The 14,986-nt window shown below is 43.9% G+C and overlaps 2 protein-coding genes across 5 annotated transcripts in view; one reads left to right on the top strand and one right to left on the bottom strand.

The window, feature by feature from the left end:
• Nucleotides 1–14,986, top strand: part of SGTB (small glutamine rich tetratricopeptide repeat co-chaperone beta) — a 68,743-nt gene that overhangs the window by 28,219 nt on the left and 25,538 nt on the right. For all 4 annotated transcript variants that reach the window (XM_056541539.1, XM_056541540.1, XM_056541538.1 and 1 more), the window contains exons 4-6: nt 6,316–6,394; nt 8,252–8,351; nt 11,138–11,242. In XM_056541539.1, the coding sequence (XP_056397514.1) occupies nt 6,316–6,394; nt 8,252–8,351; nt 11,138–11,242 (284 nt within the window). The remainder of the gene's footprint in view (nt 1–6,315; nt 6,395–8,251; nt 8,352–11,137; nt 11,243–14,986) is intronic.
• The window catches only part of NLN (neurolysin), a 151,599-nt gene that overhangs the window by 115,088 nt on the left and 21,525 nt on the right, over nt 1–14,986 (bottom strand). The gene's annotated exons all lie outside the window — the stretch shown is intronic.

Genomic DNA, 14,986 nt, shown 5'->3' with positions numbered 1-14,986 from the left:
CGGATGTCTGCCTCTGCCTTCTCCTTCTCTACAGTGGCCTTCTTGGACTCAGGATCTGCAGGAAATTTTATTTTGGCCTCTCTCGTCAACAGGTTCAACATCCCGGTGACCAGTCTCGCCAGACCCCTCTACATCAATTGTGTAAATAATGAAAGATTGGACTGTACCATACGTTTCCGCACGGAGCCCCTTCTTATGAGCATCGGATCTCATCACGAGAGGATTGAACTTTTGGTCCTCCCCAATTGCACCTCGGAAATTCTCCTTGGACTTCCCTGGCTTCAACTTCATTCCCCTACCCTGGATTGGTCCACTGGGGAGATCAAGAGTTGGGGGTCCTCTTGTTCCAAGAACTGTCTAAAACCGGTTCCCAGTAACCCTTGCCGTAACTCTGTGGTTCCTCCAGTAACCGGTCTCCCTAAGGCCTATATGGACTTCGCGGATGTTTTCTGCAAAAAACAAGCTGAGACTCTACCTCCTCACAGGCCTTATGATTGCCCTATCGACCTCCTCCCGGGCACTACTCCACCCCGGGGCAGAATTTATCCTCTCTCTGCCCCAGAGACTCTTGCCATGTCCGAATACGTCCAGGAGAATCTAAAAAAGGGCTTTATCCGTAAATCCTCCTCTCCTGCCGGAGCCGGATTTTTCTTTGTGTCCAAAAAAGATGGCTCCCTACGTCCTTGCATTGACTACCGCGGTCTTAATAAAATCACGGTTAAGAACCGCTACCCCTTACCCCTCATCTCTGAACTCTTTGATCGCCTCCAAGGTGCCCACATCTTCACTAAATTGGACTTAAGAGGCGCCTATAACCTCATCCGCATCAGAGAGGGGGACGAGTGGAAAACGGCATTTAACACCAGAGATGGACACTTTGAGTATCTGGTCATGCCCTTTGGACTGTGCAACGCCCCTGCCGTCTTCCAAGACTTTGTCAATGAAATTTTTCGTGATTTGTTATACTCCTGTGTTGTTGTATATCTGGACGATATCCTAATTTTTTCTGCCAATCTAGAAGAACACCGCCAGCATGTCCGTATGGTTCTTCAGAGACTTCGTGACAACCAACTCTATGCCAAAATTGAGAAATGTCTGTTTGAATGCCAATCTCTTCCTTTTCTAGGATATTTGGTCTCTGGCCAGGGACTACAGATGGATCCAGACAAACTCTCTGCCGTCTTAGATTGGCCACGCCCCTCCGGACTCCGTGCTATCCAACGCTTTTTGGGGTTCGCCAATTATTACAGGCAATTTATTCCACATTTTTCTACCATTGTGGCTCCTATCGTGGCTTTAACCAAAAAAAATGCTGATCCCAAGTCCTGGCCTCCTCAAGCAGAAGACGCCTTTAAACGACTCAAGTCTGCCTTTTCTTCGGCTCCCGTCCTCTCCAGACCTGACCCTTCCAAACCCTTCCTATTGGAGGTTGATGCCTCCTCAGTGGGAGCTGGAGCTGTTCTTCTACAAAAAAATTCTTCCGGGCATGCTGTCACTTGTGGTTTTTTCTCTAGGACCTTCTCTCCAGCGGAGAGGAACTACTCCATCGGGGATCGAGAGCTTCTAGCCATCAAATTAGCACTTGAGGAATGGAGGCATCTGCTGGAGGGATCAAGTTCTCCTGTTATTATCTACACCGACCACAAGAACCTCTCCTACCTCCAGTCTGCCCAACGGCTGAATCCTCGCCAGGCCCGGTGGTCTCTGTTCTTTGCCCGATTTAATTTTGAGATTCACTTTCGTCCTGCCGATAAGAACATTAGGGCCGATGCTCTCTCTCGTTCCTCGGATGCCTCAGAAGTTGAACTCTCTCCGCAACACATCATTCCACCTGACTGCCTGATCTCCACTTCTCCTGCCTCCATCAGGCAGACTCCTCCAGGAAAGACCTTTGTTTCTCCTCGCCAACGCCTCGGAATCCTCAAATGGGGTCACTCCTCCCATCTCGCAGGTCATGCGGGTATCAAGAAATCTGTGCAACTCATCTCCCGCTTCTATTGGTGGCCGACTCTGGAGACGGATGTTGTGGACTTTGTGCGAGCCTGCACTATCTGTGCCCGGGATAAGACTCCTCGCCAGAAGCCCGCTGGTTTTCTTTATCCTCTGCCTGTCCCCGAACAGCCTTGGTCTCTGATTGGTATGGATTTTATTACTGATTTACCCCCTTCCCGTGGCAACACTGTTATTTGGGTGGTCGTTGATCGATTCTCCAAAATGGCACATTTCATCCCTCTTCTTGGTCTTCCTTCTGCGCCTCAGTTGGCTAAACAATTTTTTGTACACATTTTTCGTCTTCACGGGTTGCCTACGCAGATTGTCTCGGATAGAGGCGTCCAATTCGTGTCTAAATTCTGGAGGGCTCTCTGTAAACAACTCAAGATTAAATTAAATTTTTCTTCTGCATATCATCCCCAGTCCAATGGACAAGTAGAAAGGATTAACCAGATCTTGGGTGATTATTTGCGACATTTTGTTTCCTCCCGCCAGGATGACTGGGCAGATCTCCTCCCATGGGCCGAATTCTCGTATAACTTCAGGGTCTCTGAGTCTTCCTCCAAATCCCCATTTTTCGTGGTGTACGGCCGTCACCCTCTTCCCCCCCTCCCTACTCCCTTGCCCTCTGGTCTGCCCGCTGTGGATGAAATTTCTCGTGACCTTTCCATCATATGGAGAGAGACCCAAAATTCTCTCTTACAGGCTTCATCACGCATGAAGAAGTTCGCGGATAAGAAAAGAAGAGCTCCCCCCGTTTTTTCCCCTGGAGACAAGGTATGGCTCTCCGCTAAATATGTCCGCTTCCGTGTCCCTAGCTACAAGTTGGGACCACGCTATCTTGGTCCTTTCAAAATTTTGTGTCAAATTAATCCTGTCTCTTATAAACTTCTTCTTCCTCCCTCTCTTCGTATCCCTAATGCCTTTCACGTCTCTCTTCTCAAACCACTCATCCTCAACCGTTTTTCTCCCAAATCTGTTCCTCCCACTCCTGTTTCTGGCTCCTCGGACATCTTCTCGGTCAAAGAAATTTTAGCTGCCAAAAAGGTCAGAGGAAAAAATTTTTTTTTAGTGGACTGGGAGGGTTGTGGTCCTGAAGAGAGATCCTGGGAACCTGAGGACAACATCCTAGACAAAAGTCTGCTCCTCAGGTTCTCAGGCTCCAAGAAGAGGGGGAGACCCAAGGGGGGGGGTACTGTTACGCCGAGCGCTCCGGGTCCCCGCTCCTCCCCGGAGCGCTCGCTTCACTCTCCCCGCGGCAGCGCTCCGGTCACGTCCTCTGACCCGGGGCGCTGCGATTCCGCTGCCAGCCGGGATGCGATTCGCGATGCGGGTAGCGCCCGCTCGCGATGCGCACCCCGGCTCCCCTACCTGACTCGCTCTCCGTCTGTTCTGTCCCGGCGCGCGCGGCCCCGCTCCCTAGGGCGCGCGCGCGCCGGGTCTCTGCGATTTAAAGGGCCACTGCGCCGCTGATTGGCGCAGTGGTCCCAATTAGTGTGTTCACCTGTGCACTTCCCTATATCACCTCACTTCCCCTGCACTCCCTTGCCGGATCTTGTTGCCTTAGTGCCAGTGAAAGCGTTCCTTGTGTGTTCCTTGCCTGTGTTTCCAGACCTTCTGCCGTTGCCCCTGACTACGATCCTTGCTGCCTGCCCCGACCTTCTGCTACGTCCGACCTTGCTTTTGCCTACTCCCTTGTACCGCGCCTATCTTCAGCAGCCAGAGAGGTGAGCCGTTGCTAGTGGATACGACCTGGTCACTACCGCCGCAGCAAGACCATCCCGCTTTGCGGCGGGCTCTGGTGAAAACCAGTAGTGGCTTAGAACCGGTCCACTAGCACGGTCCACGCCAATCCCTCTCTGGCACAGAGGATCCACTACCTGCCAGCCGGCATCGTGACAAGAGATATTTGGGATAAACACGCTCATGATCAATGTTGGGTCAAAAGGGTAAGGCCCCATTTTGATATTTGCTATGAGGGCTTTCTCTTCCCTTTGTAGGCCTGTTTTATTGTTTCATATAGGTACTATGTATACGGCTGGATTTACAGTCGGGCAAAAAAGTATTTAGTCAGCCACCAATTGTACAAATTCTCCCACTTAAAAAGATAAGAGAGGCCTGTAATTTTCATCATAGGTATACCTCAAAAGATTGAGGGAAGATTGAGGGAAGAAAATCCATAAAATCACATTGTCTAATTTTTAAAGAATTTATTTGCAAATTATGGTGGAAAATAAGTATTTGGTCACGTACAAACAAGCAAGATTTCTGACTCTCACAGGCCTGTAACTTCTTCTTTAAGAGTCTCCTCTGTCCTCCACTCGTTACCTGTATTAATGGCTCCTGTTTGAGTTTGTTATCAGCATAAAAGACACCTGTCCACAACCTCAAACAGTCACACTCCAAACTCCACTATGGCCAAGACGAAAGAGCTGTCGAAGGACACCAGAAACAAAATTGTTGACCTGCACCAGGCTGGGAATACTAAATCTGCATTAGGCAAGCAGCCTGGTGTGAAGAAATCAACTGTGGGAGCAATTATTAGAAAATGGAAGACCTTAAAGAACACTGATAATCTCCCTTGATATGGAGCTCCACGCAAAATCTCACCCCATGGTGTCAAAATGATCACAAGAACGTGAGCAAAAATCCCAGAACCACACGGGGGGGGGGACCTAGTGAATGACCAGTAACCCACTACGCTGCCAAGGACTCAAATCATGTAGTGCCAGAAGTGTCCCCCTGCTTAAGCCAGTACATGTCCAGGCCCATCTGAAGTTTGCTAGAGGGCATTTGAATGATCCAGAATGTCATATGGTCAGATGAAACCAAAGTAGAACTTTTTGGTAAAAACTCAACTCATTGTGTTTGGGGGAGAAAGAATGCTGAGTTGCATCCAAAGAACACCATACCTACTGTGAAGCATTGGAGTGAAAACATCATGCTTTGGGGCTGTTTTTCTGCAAAGGGACCAGGATGACTGATCCGTGTAATGGAAAGAATGAATGGGGCATGTATCGTGAGATTTTGAGTGAAAACCTCCTACCATCACCAAGGGCATTGAAGATGAAACATGGCTGGCTCTTTTAGCATGACAATGATCCCAAACACACCGCCCGGGCAACAAAGGAGTGGCTTCGTAAGAAGTATTTCAAGGTCCTGGAGTGGCCTAGCCAGTCTCCTGATCTCAACCCCATAGAAAACCTTTGGAGGTAGTTGAAAGTCCGTGTTGCCCAGCGACAGCCCCAAAACATCACTGCTCTAGATGAGATCTGCATGGAGGAATGGGTCAAAATACCAGCATCAGTGTGTTAAAACCTTTTGAAGACTTACAGAAAACATTTGACCTCTGCCATTGCCAACAAAGGGTATATAACAAAGTATTGAGATGAACTTTTGTTATTGACCAAATACTTATTTTCCACCATAATTTGCAAATAAATTCTTAGAATTTGCAAGTAAATCAGACAATGTGATTTTATGGATTTTTTTTCTCATTATGTCTCTCATATTTGAGGTATACCTATGATGAGAATTACAGGCCTCTCATCTTTTGAAGTGGGAGAACTTGCACAATTGGTGGCTGACTAAATACATTTTTGCCACACTGTACATAGCATTCAATGAAAAAAGGGCCATGATACCACGTAAAAACTGCAATCATAACATCTTGTCAAATGTCAAGTGTTTAAATGTCTCATAATTTTCAAAGGAAGAGGTAACAGGCTTCAGGACTTATCTATAAACTGTTAATGTAATACGGTCAAGTTCAGACTATTCATTACTGTCTAGAAGAGGAACAATCACCAATATTTTATCACCGGTCAACTCTATGCCATGGTAGGTACCTCCATATAGCTCAGTGTTTCTAAAGCGCGGTCCTCAAGTACCCCCAACAGGTCATGTTTTCAGGATTTTCTTAGTCTTTCACAGGTGATATAATTATGGTCATTGAATTGGGCATCACCACAGTTACATCACCTGTGAAAGACTAAGGAAATCCTGAAAACATGACCTGTTGGGGGGACTTGAGGGCCGCGCTTTAGAAACACTGGTACAGCTGTAGGCCTCTGTATAGCACAGTGTTAAAAGAAGATATACACTTTGAACCTGTATGGACCCATTACACAGATGTGTGCATAAGGCATAATACTGAAAATGTTTCTTAATATATTACCAGATAACATTCTTTTATTTGTTTTTGGACTATTCATTCACAGTACTATGTTCTGATTTATTACCTTATTATACAAAATGCTCTTTTCTGTACATTACATTGCAGAGACCAGACATATGAATATGTATATGATTTGTTTCTTTCAGAAAGACAACAGTACCCCAGCAGAATCCCCTTCATCAGCATCAGGTACCATAGAAAAAGCTGAACAGTTGAAAGATGAAGGTAAGCATCTTCATTGACTGGAGATTTAGAAGAACTGTCCTTTGCCAGCAGTTTTAATTTATACACAGTCCCTCAAAAGGCATATGGACCCGTATGTTTGGCTTAGCCATATATTGATTTATAAGATGGAAAACATTGCAAGCAAATAGGAGAAGACATGGACAACATAAGGCCGATATGACTGTCTATTAATGTTGGCTCCTTGTTTTTCAACAACTCCAGCACCCCACTATGTCCCTCCACCGGTCATTTGAGTCAAAGACAACAGTAACATGAAAAGTTATCAAAATGGTTTCAGGGTAAACATATTTGCCAGAGCAAAATATAGTAATAATACAAATATATGTGCAGGAAAATAGTTAAAATAAAGCTAAAGTATTTCTAGATTATTTCCCAGATATTAGGTTCTCAAATACAGTTGGTATTAAGAAGAGAACATATTGAATTTTGTGGGTATCTTATACAAAAAAAGGGGGGATGGATGGAAGTGGGTCATTTGGATAATGATAAATGGCTGAAATAATCTTTAGTAAAATTACTAGTTCCATGCTGGAGATGGTTTTGAATGATCATATGTAGGGGTGGGTTTACCCCATTTTGGAGTAACAAGTATTAGTAGAAATAAATAAGCTGTGTCTTTAATGTATTGGTATTGTTTAATTAGGAAATGCTATTTTTTTGTAACTGTAAAACCTATAATAAAGACTAAAATACCAAAAACAAATTATGCAAATACCTTGCAAAGGAAGGAAATGTCATCTCCTGCAATGTCCGCTTGGTTAGCCAGCAGTATGTAAGTGTAAAAAATGTTGCATGCTTGCTTTGCTACACCACAGGCAATACAGTGTTGCCCATAAGTCATAGAAATTTACCCAGCTTGTGTCTTCTTTTCCATAAGAATCACAAAAGATCAAATCTTGGAATAATGCTGCAATTTGTCTAGTCCTCACAGAAACTTGACATGGAAGGCTGACTTTGAAAGTGCAATACTTTCAATTTTCAGCCTAGCTAACCAAAAGAAAACTGTTGTGCAATTATGAAAAAGCAAAGTTTACATGTTATACTAATGGTCCATGTGCTTTTTGTTGTGTCCCATGGTCCATGTGCTTACTGTTGTGTCCCTTGTTGTCCACGTGTCATACTAATAGTCAATGTGCTCATTGTTGTGTCCCTTCTCCACTTGTTATACTAATGGTTGGTGTGCTCATTGTTGTGTCCCTTCTCCACTTGTTATACTAATGGTTGGTGTGCTAATTGTTGTGTCCCTTCTCCACTTGTTATACTAATGGTTGGTGTGCTCATTGTTGTGTCCCTTCTCCACTTGTTATACTAATAGTCAATGTGCTCATTGTTGTGTCCCTTCTCCACTTGTTATACTAATGGTTGGTGTGCTCATTGTTGTGTCCCTTCTCCACTTGTTATACTAATGGTTGGTGTGCTCATTGTTGTGTCCCTTCTCCACTTGTTATACTAATGGTTGGTGTGCTCATTGTTGTGTCCCTTCTCCACTTGTTATACTAATGGTTGGTGTGCTAATTGTTGTGTTCCTTGTTATACTAATGGCCAATGTGCTAATTGGTCTCAGCATTCATATTGCAAATACTCAAATACCATAATTGGAAGGATTGGCAGATATTCAGCAGAATCTTGTCTATTGTACCTTTTTAGTGTATTGTTCAATATGATGTACTGAGGGATTTTCTTTGACTATGTAAAATCATATTTGGATTTGTTAATTGGACATAATTGTTGGGTCTTCCCGCCCTAGATTTACCATTTCACTTCACTTCCTCTACAGTAGTATGTAACTATATATACACAGTTTTATTGAGAATCATTATCTTTTGTTTGTGTCAGGAAATAATTACATGAAAGAACAGAACTATGAGGCTGCATTGGATTGTTACTCGCAGGCTGTAGAGCTGGATCCAAACAACGCAGTATATTACGGTAACAGGTAGTAGTCTTTTATACTGTATTGTTCAAGGTATTTACAAGATTACAATCCATGAACATCCGAACTGATTGGAGCTGACGTGGAATAAATATAACCTATATTCTGAAAGTTTGTATGAACAAAGACAGATGTAAAAGGGAATGATTGCAGGGTCACAATGCATAGGGTTGATTGTAGTTTTTTACCATGAGACATATAGGTGTGCAAAGGAACTGTAATCATTATATTTTTTTAGTATTTAATGCACTGGAATAATAAAAATGGGGTTGCAAAAGTAGACCTGTATGACTTATCTAAAGAGTAAATGGCACTGTTACGTGTTCCCTGCAGTCTGCTATTATATAAGCACTAGGAGGGATTGTTTTTTTTTTTTTTTGCGAGACTGATTGAACTCTCTAATGGCACCTTTCATTTTACAATAAAATGTATGTCTAAAAAAAATTTCTGGGTTAAAATCCATTCAAATAGGTTTTCTGTTATTTTAGTACTTTTGGGAAAAAAACTACAACTTTTTCCTACAAAATAACTATGCTTAAAATTGCCTTATTCCGACCCCTATTACTTTTTATATTTTTCCATTTACAAGGGCTCATTTTTGGTACCGATTTCATTTAGATGGGGGCTTCTTTTGATTGCTTTTAATTATTCTTTATCACCAATTTGCTATTTTTTCCATTTACGCCGTTCATCATCCGGCATCAATAACATTTTATTTTAAAAGTGTCGACAATTCTGCACACATTTTTTTTAAATATTTGGTAAATAGGAGTTAGATTTTTCCTTTTATTTTTTTACACTTTGTTAGTCCCCCTGTGGATGTGTATGATCAATCAAATTCTATAGCACATGCAGATAAATGTAATACTATAGAATTACAGTGATCCATTCTATCAGTGATCTACTGGCTCAGCCTGCCTATGGTAGACTGTATGAGTAGCTCAGTGATGACAGACATAAAGGCCTAGTACAGACCTTGGGCTGACATACCAATGGACCGGCTGCCCGCGATCGCATTTCGGGGAACCAAGCCATCCACTGTATCACCAATGACCGATACCAATCACTGTTTAAATGCTGCAGTCAACGTTGATGGTGGCATTTAAGCAGTTATTAGCTGGCAACGGTGATCGCTCCATTCCGACTATTAACAGCAGCTGTCTGCTGCTCAATATGGTAGATAGATGCTGGGTATGGAGCGGGCTGGAATCCTGTTCATACTTCATACACCCTTCATAGTAAAATAACGTACATGTATGTGATTTTGTGTGAGGGGATTAAAGGGGTTGCCAGAGACATATAAAAGCCAAAGACCACCCCCTTATGTTCTAAAATAACAAAACATAACACACTCATCCATTTTATGCTTTCTCAGTACAGCGACGTGGCTACGCCCCTGACTGCTGACTCTGATTACTGTCCTCTGGCGCCTGAGGCAATATACTCATCTGGCCTCAAGACAGTAACAACCCTGCTGGCACACCCTGAAGTCAATCACAGGCCTCAGCAGAAGTTGGCATTAAACCACTCCAGCCAGGAGAGCAGGGGGGAATGCAGCAATTCAGGGAAGTAAACAGAGGCACCGGTGAAGGCCGGAGTCATGCCACTGGACTCAACAAGCATAAAACAAGTAAGGCTGCATTCACACTAAGTTTTGTCCATATGGGGACCCCAGCCCCAGTTGGCTAATTTTTGCCCCATATCCGGTTTTCTGGCCGGACTGAAAACTGCAGTATACCTCGGTTTTCAGTCTGGCCAAAAACCAGATACGGGGCAAAAATTAGCAGACCTGAGTCACTATCTGATTTCAGTCAGCTCATTCAAATGAATGAGATGGGGGCCGGGGCCGGCAGGGATACGGGAGCGCCCGGTTTTCCCATCCCCCAGACGGATCCGGTCCCCGTATGGACAAACATAGTGTGAATGCAGCCTAAGTATGCTGTATTTTAATATTTTATCACCCTGTGCAGGCTGTTATTTCCTTATAGCTCATGCAACCACTTTAAGGATTCATATTTAGTACAGCTTGTAAATCCCAGCAATGCATTAGCAGGTATATATATATGCATGCTTATTACTGAATCATGCAGGGGTACTCCGCCGAAAAACTATTTATCCCCTATCCAAAGGATAGATGATATGATGTCTAATCGCGGGGTCCCGCAGCTGGGGACCACCGTGATCTCTGCTGCTGCACCCATGTCATCCGATGCACAGAGTGAACTCTGCTCTGTGCCGGATGACTGGCGACTACAGCCGCCACGCCCCCTCCATTCATGTCTAGTTTTGTCCATATTACGACCAGATCCGGCTGGGGGATGGGAAAACCGGGCGCTCCTATATCCCAGCTGGACCCCAGCCACGGTTGGCTCATTTTTGCCCCATATCCGGTTTTCTGGCCAGACTGAACCACCATACTAGCCATCATGCCCCTCCCATAAACCTGAATGGAGGGGGCGCGGCGTGACATCACGAAAACAAAAGCTCCAAACTTCCATGTTCATTACACTGCTGTTGCCGGCCTGGAGATTGAGGGGATCCCCAGCAGCAAGACCTCCGTGATCAGACATTTTATCCCCTATGCTTTGGATAGGGGAGATGATGTTTTCTGATGGAGTACCCCTTTAAAATAAAAAGTTAAGCTACTTATTGGATTGCTACTGTTTTATATATCCATTTATAATGTTGAATTGTGTGCATATTTCATGAGGACAGATACTTTCGTATTACATCTTTTTAGTTTACTGAGATCATCTGAGACCATACTTACCTATTTCATCCAATTTTAGAGCTGCTGCACACAGTCAATTAGGCCGTCACAGCGATGCCATAACAGACTGTGAGAAGGCGATTTCTATTGATGCCAAGTACAGCAAGGCTTATGGGAGAATGGGGTAAGAGATCATTTAACATACTTTGGCAATGTGTTATACACTTAGGTTGAGGAAATAAGAGAGTTCATTTCTAACGATTTGTTTAGTCCTACAGCGCACAAGTGGGATATTCTGCCCCTGTGGAGCTGTTAGGACAAATGGAATTTTTTATAATAGAAAAAATGTAATCGATTAAGGAATCATATAAACAATCATGCACTAAAGGGGTCCCTTCCCAACACAAGGTGTCTAGTTACAAGAAGAAAAAATAATAATAGTAATAAGGGAGGTCATTTTGTGCGCTGCTGGAGGACTAAGAGAAAACAAATTACCGCTTCACTTTTGTCCTACCAGCAGTGGGGATTTAGCAAGAAGTATCCCCTATTGGGAGGGGCCTTTACTGCAAGCAGAATTTAGAATAGACCACTCAAAGGTACTCCAAAGCCTTTCTATCAAGTCTATAGTGACTGATAAACGTGAACAGTGAACTCCACAAGGTGGCGTTACAGATTTGTTCAAGGGGAATGGATCTTCTTTCAGCAAAAGAAATAGATCTTGAGAAACAAAACCCTTTTTTTCTGGAGAAGATCCTTCCTAAACTCTTCAGTACTCTTCAGTACAGTCCAAGTATATTTTCAGGCATCTAGAGATGTCCAGAGTCTGAAGAGATTGATACTACCTGGTTCAAGTTACTGTAGGATGGTACCTTCGGTACGCAGGTAGGCAGAAATTTGAGGAGAACTCTATCTGTGAAAAAATAATGAGGGGTTCGTAGGCTGAGAAAGTCAGCCACTCTCAATTCTGTTGGTTGAAGTGATTGCTAGCAGGAAGATCATCTTCAAAGACAGAATTCCAGACATTCAAAGGGGGGACTAGAGCATCTACGGCCAACAAACTATCCTCCAATTACAGGGAACAGAACTTCACCTTGGCGTTGAATCTGGTGGCCATGAGATCTACCTTTGGTATACCCCACCACTGGAAGATCTGATGAAAAATTTCTGAATGAAGGGACCATTTCCCTGAATACAGACCCCAGTGGATTTGCAATGATGCTGGATGTCTCCTGAATGTGGACTGCAGACAGGAGGGTAAGATTAGATTCTGCCCAATGGGGGATTAAACTCATCTCCTTAAGAAGAGGTTTTGATCTTGTGCCTCGTTGCTTGATGATATAGCTGTAATGTCCGATTGAACCTTCACTCTGCCTGTTTCACAGGCAAAGTGAAGAAGAGTCAGGAGAATAGCTCTGAGCTCTCTCAGACTGAATGAAAATCTCACTCCTAGGATGTCCATGTACCCCACACTGGAAGATCTTCTAGATCGGCTCCACAGCCTAGTAGGGATGCAGCTGTGTTCAACAAGATCCAATGGGGTTGAATCAAAGACCTCCCATCTCTCGGTTGTCTCCACCAACGAAGTGAGTGACACACTCTTAAAGATAGGGAGCCCATTCTGTTCAGCCCAGAAGGGCTATGATTTCACTTGCCTAATATCTCTGCTTGAAGTGGACAAAACTGCCAGAGTACCCAGGAAACCCCCCAAATCAACCCCAAAATCTTCAGCAATGTCCGAAAATACACTTGACATGGAATGGAGAGAAATGTTGCCACCTTAAAGGGGTTAACCACCATAAGGTGATTTTAGAACATACTTACCAGACAGTAGTGGACATGCTTAGGAAGGATCTGTGCTTGTCTTTTGGGCTAAATGGTGCCTACAGCTGTTGCAAAATTATCTCTCTCCCACCCAGCGGTCGCTCCACCCATTGAAGCAGGACAGGCTCCCTTTGCACACCTTACTAGGGATGTCTCAACGCACCTGGGAAAACCCGAGACCTGAGTAATTTTGTATGCTGTCAAAAATAAATATTGGCGCAAAAAATCACAGAGGAATTGCAAGGCCACCGTCACACACAGGTACAGACTCTATATTATGAGCTACACTAACTTTACAGCCCCTGTAGCATAGTCAAATGAAAAAAAAATCCAGGAATATCCCTTTAATTACACGATCCCTTCTGTTTGGAGAAAGATAAATGGTCATTTGTACAGAGTACAGAATAAGCCCCAGAAACCTTCTGTAAGTTAAAGGTTGGATGCTTGATTTTTGCCAGTTTATCAACCAGCCTAGATTTTGGAGATAAGACAGAGCAAGATGAAGATGTTGGAGGAGGACGGCTTCTGAATTTGCCTTTATGAGCCAACTGTCCAGATAAGGAACGATTTCAAGAACTTTCAGTCTTAATGCCGCCTTAACTAAAACCACAACGTTGGGAACATTTTAAGGGGCAGAGCATGTGCCAAAGGGAAGGGCAGCAAATTGAAGATGCACTAGAACTTCTTGGAGGTGGACAGGAATCTTTTGTGAGCACGATGAACAGATGTATGCAGTTAGGCATCCTTCAAATCCAACGTCACTATAAAATCTTTTGGCTTTAGAGTAATTATTGAATGGTCTTCCTTAAAAAGTGATTTAGGTACTGCAGGTCGATGATCATCCTCCAGTCTCCGTAATTTTGATACCAGAAAGACTGGAGAATAGATTCCAAACTCTTGATCTTCAAGGGAACCATCTACTAGGGCTCCCTTGAGGTGGTACTCTTGGAGTGATGCCTCAAAACATTCATGTCTCTCACAAAGCAGAAGCTTGGTTACAGCAAACATCTCTGGAGGAGGTTACTTAACATCCATAGAGTAACCATTGGTCACAATGTTGAGGACCCAAGGGTCCCTGATGGAGGCGGTCAAGGCCTCTTGGAAGAAGCATAATCTTTCTCCCACAGGAAAAAAGGGGACACTGCACTTGAGAGACCAAGGAAGGACTTGGGAGGCTCGAATGTGGACCTAAGACTGCTGACGTCAAAAGTCTGAGGACTTCTTGTCCTTAGAAGGATGGGGAAATCCTTTAGAGCCTCTACACCGATAACCAGATCCTTGTTGAGGTCTGGACTAGAGATAGGAGGACTGATATCCTCTCTCCCAAAAGGCATAGGGTAGGGACTTGCCCTTTTTTTTTATCTGTATGTCTCTTCATAATTCTGTCTAGTTCTGTACCAAACCACTTCCTTGGCTCAAATGATAGATTAAGGCGGTGTTACTTAGAGGCGTTATCTGTCACCCAAGGCTTAAGCTAAAGGGGCTTACAACTAGCAGAAGACAAGGCCATGCCCTTAGCAGCCAACTTGAGCTGTTGATGGGCTGAATCACACAAAAATTCAGACCCAGATGCCAAGGTGATAAATTTAAATCTATGTCAGACTGGACCTGCTGTAGATGCTTCTTTAGAAAGTTTGCCACCTAAGAGAATGCAATTGCCACGGTAGTTGAGGATGCTTAATAATTCCTTCTCAGAGTACATTTGGCCTCTCTGTTCATGAGATCTTTAAGGGAAGAAACCTGGAACAACCCTGCATTTGGGCATTCTGGAAACGACTGTGTCCACCTTTGGGAGAGCCTGCCACTGCTTGATCTGGTCCTCCTTCACCAGGAACATAGATTAAAATTTTCCGGAGAGTATTGGATATTTACATTCCAACTTCATGATCTTCAGTGTTTAATCCACTAAAAAGGCCCTAGCCCCATTTGAGGTGGACTCCGGAGCTTCCCCAATATCCACATCTTGGTCCCCCGATCAGATGGATCTAAGTGATCTCTGGACCGTTTCCAGAGGAAATAAGAATTTCCCAGATTCTTCTACCTTCTACCTCAGAAGAGAAAGAGTGGACTTCATCAACCACATGAAAGCCGTCCTCAGATGTCATGG

The sequence above is a fragment of the Hyla sarda genome, chromosome 1, assembly GCF_029499605.1.
Source record: "Hyla sarda isolate aHylSar1 chromosome 1, aHylSar1.hap1, whole genome shotgun sequence".
In the NCBI taxonomy this organism is placed as follows: Eukaryota; Metazoa; Chordata; class Amphibia; order Anura; family Hylidae; genus Hyla; species Hyla sarda.
The sequence above is the reverse complement of the archived record's forward strand: the minus strand, read 5'-3'. Positions and strand labels throughout refer to the sequence as shown.